The sequence below is a fragment of the Nesoenas mayeri genome (genome assembly GCF_963082525.1).
Source record: "Nesoenas mayeri genome assembly, chromosome: 11".
Taxonomy (NCBI): domain Eukaryota; kingdom Metazoa; phylum Chordata; class Aves; order Columbiformes; family Columbidae; genus Nesoenas; species Nesoenas mayeri.
The window spans coordinates 10,429,211-10,436,463 of record NC_137563.1 but is presented as its reverse complement, the minus strand read 5'-3'; the positions used below and the strand labels follow the sequence as shown (position 1 = coordinate 10,436,463).

The 7,253-nt window shown below is 56.1% G+C and overlaps 1 protein-coding gene across 1 annotated transcript; it reads right to left on the bottom strand.

Moving 5' to 3' along the window:
* Window positions 1-3,089: 3,089 nt before the first annotated feature.
* RASL12 (RAS like family 12) lies at window positions 3,090-6,555 on the bottom strand (the record flags this gene model as incomplete). The annotated part of the gene is given in 7 exon segments (XM_080351177.1): window positions 3,090-3,486; window positions 4,718-4,779; window positions 4,781-4,810; window positions 4,812-4,910; window positions 4,985-5,058; window positions 6,278-6,334; window positions 6,447-6,555. Coding segments are annotated over 7 exon segments (828 nt in total).
* Between the last annotated feature and the right edge of the window lie 698 nt (window positions 6,556-7,253).

Here is a 7,253-nt window from a genome sequence, read left to right as displayed (position 1 = left end):
GCGTCTCCTCTCAGAGCGGGTTCAACCTCTTCCAGGCACAACCTGCTGAGAGAGCAAAGGGTCTGGGATAACCGCTGATTTTGGCAGGGGTAGAGGGAGCAGATCGATCTGACCAGGTCAGTGCCCCAGGGATCAACTTCAAAGCCACAAAAACCAAGGACGGAGCATCCGCTGCCATCTCTGCTGCACACCCCAGCTGGTGTTTGAGGGCAAAATCTGCCTGAGTGTGGCAGTGGCCAGAGAGGCTGCAGAGCGGAGAGGCCCATCCAGCGGTGCCCACGGTGGGACACTGCAGCTCTTGGTCTCAGGCAGGTTGAAAAGCCCTGTGTGGCAGATGTGGTCACTGTGAGTGATACAGAGCCTGAGGTTATCCCCAAAAATATGACCTGAGTGCTCAGGATGCTGAGCTACACACCAGAACTTCTGCCCTCGTCCTGCAGCCAGGTTGTGACACCCTGAGCTCAGGGATCTCTGCGGGTCATGCTGCTAATGCTGCTGCTCTGCTCTCCCCCAGCATCAACGTGGAATTACTCCATCCTTGCGCTTTCCTTTGTGGCCATGATTTTGGGTCTTCTCCTCCTGGCCATTAATGTTATGCGAAACAGGTGAGTCAGGGAAATTTGAGGGCCTTTTGGTGTGTGGTGGTGTGCAGAGACCCTCCCAGGCAGACATGTGGGTTGGGCAGGACAGCTGAGACTCGAGGCAGGAGCAAGCACTGAGTGACAGGGAGAAAAGCAAAGACAAACTCCGAAAGAAGGTTGTAGCATGGAGGGTGTTGGTCTCTTCTCCCATTGTAACAAGCAATAGAACGAGAGGAACAGCCTCAAGTTGCACCAGGGGAGGTTTAGATTGGCTCTTGCAAACAATTTCTTCCTGGAAAGTGCTGTCAGGCATTGGAACAGGCTGCCCAGGGCAGTGGTGGAGTCACCATCCCTGGAGGGGTTGAACAGACGCGGAGATGAGGTTCTCAGGGACATGGGGTAGTGCCAGGGCTGGGGGAACAGTTGGACTTGATGATCTTGAGGGTCTCTTCCAACCAAATAATTCTGTAAGTACAGGAGCCGAGCTCCCCAGCCTTTTCCCCTCTGCACTCCCATGCCATTCCCCTGGGCTGTACCGCTGCACAAGAGCCCTGCAGCTGAGGAGCAACTCACTGTCTTCTACAGCAAGAAAACTTATGCCTGGGTCAGAGCTATCAGCTTAAAATGAGAGAAGACGAGCTAATGTTACAAGTGTGCCATGCTCTCACTTCAACAATGGCTTTCTGGGTGTTATTGCCGCGCACTGGGCAATGTTCTCCAAGCATAAACCCTGCGCCTGTGTGTACTCAGACACTTCAGACCACTTCCATGATACGGTGCAGCTGGCAGGGTTTGCTCTCGGGGCTGAGTGGGGAATAGATGGATGTAACCGTCACCGGCGTCCAGACCTGCCCCAGATGCGGGCTGCGCTCTCTGCTTCACTCTGCATCTCCTTTTCATTCCTTCCCTGCAGGAAAAGGAAGATCTACATGCAAAGCCCCCAGCAAGCCGAGCTGGAGGCCAAGCAAGCCCTGGTGCCTGTGCAGGAACACAACCCGGCCAAACCACAGAAGCCGGAGCCCCCAGATCAGAAATCAGGAGATGTGATGGTCCAGTGGAAGGACGGGACCATCACATCTCTGTACACTGAGGCATCCGAGGATGCCATATAACAGCAGCTGATGTCAAACCATTTAGGCCCTGTGGAACATATTAGAATGTCTGAAGTCGTAGTGATGGAAGTTTAAAAATGCAGTTTAGCCTGGAGAAAGAGAGAAAACGAAAGCAGCAGAGCTGTACCAGCAGCAGCGGCTCTGGACTCAAGGCAAACCCATGCCTGACCTGTTCCAGCTCCTGATCTTCACCCACTGCTCCTGGCAGTTCCATCCTTCTCTCCCCACCCCCAGCTTCTCCCTCTCCCTCGGATTCCACAAACAGGTGGGAATTGAGCCGGGATGAGAGGTGTGATGGGGGGAACACCTTTCCTTTGGTCAGCTGGGGAACACGCCATCCCTCCCGCCAGGAAAACAGCCACAGTGAAGCGGAGACACTTCTGTTGTTTTCAGAAATCTTCTTTATTAAAATACTTCCCAAAGTGGTTGACTGAAATCCCCTATTTTGAATTTATCTTTCTATCCGTAAGGTCATATATATATATGTATATATATACAAATATACATGTGGATATTTTACTCTGCAGAATAACTGCAACTCCGGCGAGAAGCAGAACTTCTAACCCAATAAAGCAAATAAAACCAAATGCGCAGCCCTTGGCCCTGCTTGGGCACAGTGGAAGCCTGGTCTGCCTTAGGGTTCACTTCACACCCTTCACTGGGCGCACGTAGAAGCCATAAAATAATTTAAGACATTTTCAGAATACGTCAGTCTTTAAATAAAGGCTTTTCAGAGTGTGTCTTCAGTGAAGCATCTCTCATGGCAAAGCCTTTGAAAAGGAACATTATAGTGTGATTAAAAAAGCCAGCTATTTTGGTATGATTGATTTCAATGTGTGGGAATCGGTTTCAGGACACCTGAGGCCTTTAATCTGATTAAACAATATCTGCACCTTTCTCTTTCGGATTAATAAAACAAAAATTCCTTCTACTTATTGCTCGGTCAGGGGACCCGTCAGATGAATGAGACGGGTGCCTCTGTGCTTGATTAATGATTAATTAAGTCCCTCTTCCTGGGCTCACATCGCTGTGTGCCAGGTGCCCAGGCTGTGTGGGTGGCCCTGGGGACAACCCTTGCCCTCCTGGCCATGCCCGTGACTCCGGGAGCTGCCGAGATCTGTACGGAAAGCCACACTGGTCCCCAGTGCTGGTGGCAGGACAGGGCACAAACAGCTCAGCCAAGGGGAACTAGAGCCAGGGCGGGGGCAGGCAGAGTGATGCCACAGCTGATTTCAGACTCTGGGCACCCCATCTGCTCCCAAAATTGTTGCAGAGACAGGGACCACCATCCTGCAGCAGCTGCTGTGGTGCCCATGGGTCCGTCACGGCTGGTCTCAACCCTCGCAGGGGGACAGGGGTCTCTCATCACCCCTTTCACACCTCACAAGGACGCATCCTAAAATATCTTGAAGCCTTTCAGCAAGGTGAGCGTGGGAGCTTTCCTCTTGCTCTGAGCCCGCGAGGACTTGACGGTGACCAGCTTGGCCTGGGCCACCGAGGGAATCTCCTTGTAGTTGACGGTGGAGAGGGTGTTGAAGGTGCAGCTGGCCAGCCCGTGGCGGGCGGGCAGGGCCACTGGCGTGGCCACCGGTGTGGCCACCAGCGGGCAGGGACGCTCCTCGGTGATGAAGAGCGGCCGGATGGGCTGGCTGCCCTCCGCCTGCCGCCGCACCTCCCGCACCGCTTCGTGGAACACGTGCTGGACCCCCGCGAAGTCCTGGCACGCAGACACCTCGTAGAAAAGGCACCCGAACCTCCTCGCCAGGGACATCCCTTCGGCTGCAGGCACCTGCCTGGAGAGAGCGGAGGGGGATGGGTGCTGCATCCCTTGGGGTGCTGCAACCACCCGAAAAGCGGAGTGAGAGGTGCAGGAAGGAGCAGTGGTCCCACACCTGCATGCTGGTGAGCACCAGGGCAACACTCACTTGTCCTTCCTCCTTGGCCAAGCAGGGGACACAGCTCTGAAAGAGTTTTTTGCCTTTTTGGAAATCCCAGAGCAATGAGCTGTGCAAATCCCTGGGGAATTGTGCAACGTCTGTGCTGGGGATGTGCGCCGGGGACGTGGGGGGCTGGATGCCGTGGCATCATGTGGGAGGGAGTTGGGGCAGGTCCTTTCATGGGGAGGGGGAAGGCTCCGTGCTGGGAGCAAGGCGGGCCTCAGCAACACACATGGCTCAAGGACCCATGATACCAACACTCAGTACAGCCCCTAGAGTGGCACAAAAGGCCAGAAAAACACACCAGGGACATTGAGTCCTGGCAGCAGGGACAGGGGGTGACAGGGCTGCAGGGGACAGGGCACATCCAGGGGGGAGTAGGGAGCTGGAGTCAGCTCAAGGCCTGCCTGGGGATGGTGACACTGCCTTCATATGCAACCAAAAAACATCCCACTGAAAATACCAATGGGCTGAAAATAAACACATCAACCCCTGGGCAGGAGAGCAGGAACCTGGGAGGTGTGGGTGGACCTGGTGAATACTGACAAGGGGTGGAAAAACAGTCACAGAATCATTTTGGTTGGAAGAGACCCTCAAGGTCACTGAGTCCAGCTGTTACCCCACCCCTGCACTACCCCATGTCCCTGAGAAGCTCATCTCCGTCTGTCCAACCCCCTCCAGGGATGGTGACTCCACCACTGCCCTGGGCAGCCTGTTCCAGTGCCCAACAGCCCTGTGGGGAAGAAATTGTTCCCAAGATCCAACCTCAACCTCCCCTAGTGCAACTTGAGGCCGTTTCCTCTCATCCTCACACTTGTTCCCTGGGGGAGCAGAGCCCGACCCCCCCCTGGCTCCAAGCTCCTTTCAGGCAGTTCAGAGATCAGAAGGTCTCCCCTCAGCTCCTGTTCTCCAGCTGAACCCCCAGGTCCCCCAGCCCGCTCCCATCACACTTGTGCTCCAGCCCCTTCCCCAGGTCCGTTCCCTTCTCTGAACTCTAGTAACCACAAAAAGAAAATCACATTTACGTTTTGCATCCCAGCTGGAGGGATGGGGGGTGATCTGTGAGCTCTGGCCCCACACCCGGTACCTGTACTGCTCCATGTCCAGCTTGTTGCCCAGCAGCAGCACGGGGCTGCGGCGCTGGCAAGCCCCTCATGTGCCGGGCAAGGATCTCCAGGTAGCGCTGACAGCCCTCGAAAACTTTTCCGATTGTCGATGCTGTAGACAACGAGGAAGGCACTGGCCCAGTGCAGGTACCGCTCGCAGTTCCCGGGGCCGTCCTGGGGATGAGAGGAGCAGCTGAGCCCCGGTCCAGCCATATCACACCAAGTGTTTGGTGTCCCTGGTGCCTCACCTGGTCAGCAGTGTCCATCACCTTCAGCAGGACAGGCTGCTGGTCCACCAGCTCCTCCGAGGCGTAGGTGTCCTCTGCAAGGAGAAGGGTGGTTGGGAGGATGGGCTGGGGTGTCCCAGCTTCTCCAAAGCCAAGATGAATGCGTGGGACACCGTGGAAAAATATCATCCTTGATGAGGAGCATCCTCCACCTCGCTCCTTCCTGACACAATGTTATTTTGGGGGGCTGGGGGTGGGCAAGCCTGGCTGACAGCAGTTATTTCATACAATCACAGAACAGTTTGGGTTGAAGGGACCTTCCCAGCTCCCCCAGTGCCACCCCTGCCATGAGCAGGGACATCTTCACCAGCTCAGGTTGCTCAGAGCCCCGTCCAGCCTGGCCTGGGATGTCTGCAGGGATGGGGCATCCACCACTTATCTCCTGAACTGCCCCAAGTGTGGGGTCCCAAGGGAGAAGGAGGGAGGGAAAGGTGCCTGGTGCCTCCATTGCTGTGCCCGAGGACTCGGCCCTTGTCTCAGTGCCATGACCCAGTGAGATAAAGTGAGCGGGGGCTTGACACTGGGGCTGTTTCCTAATCAATCAGGCAAAAGGAGCACCCTCTGCTTTGGGAAGGAGCCATTCCCCTGGCAGAAAGTTTCTTTCTCTCAGCGAGCCCTAACAGATGTGTTTTGGAAAGGTTCTGATGTGGGAAGATGAAAAAACATTCCCAGAAAAGACTGGAGGAGGAAAGGATTTATCCTTCTTTCCTAAGAGTTGCTGAGTTATGAGGGGCTGAAGTCGGTTTCTGGACAAGGTCCATATCTCCCTAATGTCCCCGATAAATCATTTACGATCCCTCCCCGTGCCCTGGAGTTGGGCCTAGGAAAACAGTTATTAATTACTCAAACCAGTGGAAAAAAAAATGCCCAGAACCGCTTATTGCAAAGTGCAGACCCAGGGCTCTGCAACCCCCGCGCGCTCCCACAGCCCAACACCCCGAGAGTGAGCAGGAGGCATGAGATGCTCCCCAAGGAACCCCCAAAAATTCAGCGTTCAGGTTCCTTGGGGCGATGCGAGGAGCTGACATTCCCCCATGGGACATGCCCGTGGGGAGAGCGCTGCTCTTGCCTCTGTTTTTACAGGCGGTTTGGGTCAAATCCAGCCCTTCCGTTGTTTTTCATGTAATTTGGAGTGTTGTTTTTTTTTTCTCCTTAAATGCCATATTCGTGGGAAACGCGGGCGATGGGAAGGATGCTCCATGGGAGCTCATGAGGGTGAATTGGGGGGGAAAAAATGTGGAAAAAGCATCTTACCCAGGTTGGGATCATATTCGCTTATGAACCTCTTGGTTAGAAACTTCACGGTCAGGGCTGTGAGAGGTGAAAGAGGCAGGTGAGGTGGGTGTCCACCCCCCCGGCATGGGCCCCTAGCACCACCCCCCATTCCCCTGCCACCCCCATGGTGGCAAGTGACCCATCTCACCTGACTTTCCAGCCCCCTGGCACCCCAGGATGGCCACATTGCACTCGGTGAGGGGGCTCTGGGGGGGCCGCTCGCCGCTGGCTCGGGGTTTGCCGAACATTGAGGACATCCTCTGTCCTGCGGGAGAGACTGGGGGGGACATAGGGGGGTTGTCATGCCAGATTGGGCCCCTCTTGCTGCTTGGGTGGGGACATGGAGACCCTCTTGTCACCCAGCTCACAGGGTGCCCCAGCTTGGAGGAAACGGGGACACGTTCTCCATCACCATCCCACACCAGCAAGGATGCACCCCTCAGGCCAGCACCCCCGCTAAGCAAAAACAGGGAACCCCCCATCCCTCCACCCACCCTTCGCATCCCAGAAAGAGAAGAGAAACGCAACCTCCCACCTCAAAACCCCTCAACAGAGGGGACACGGACCTTGCCGAGGCCCCCGTGGCTGCCGATGGATGAAGCAGGCGGGGGCGAGCGTGACTCCCCCCTGCTCGGTTCCCGGCCAAACTCCTTGTAAGGAAAGCTGCTGTGCCGTGCAGGACACACTGCCCACCCTGAGGACGGTGCCCCCAACACAGCACACACCTGCCCCCCAAAATCCCAGGGACCCCCATCCTCAAAACCCCCTGTACCTGTGCTCGGCGACCACCTTGCCGTGTCCCGGCCCCTCGCTGAGCCCCCCGCGAGCAAACCCTGGTCCCGCTGCCCCTGCTGAGGCTGGCGCACTCATCACACCTCCCGTGGGCAGCGCAGCCACCCCCCTGCCCACCCAGTGCCTTCAGATGCATTTAAGCACAGACACTTTCTGCTGCAGG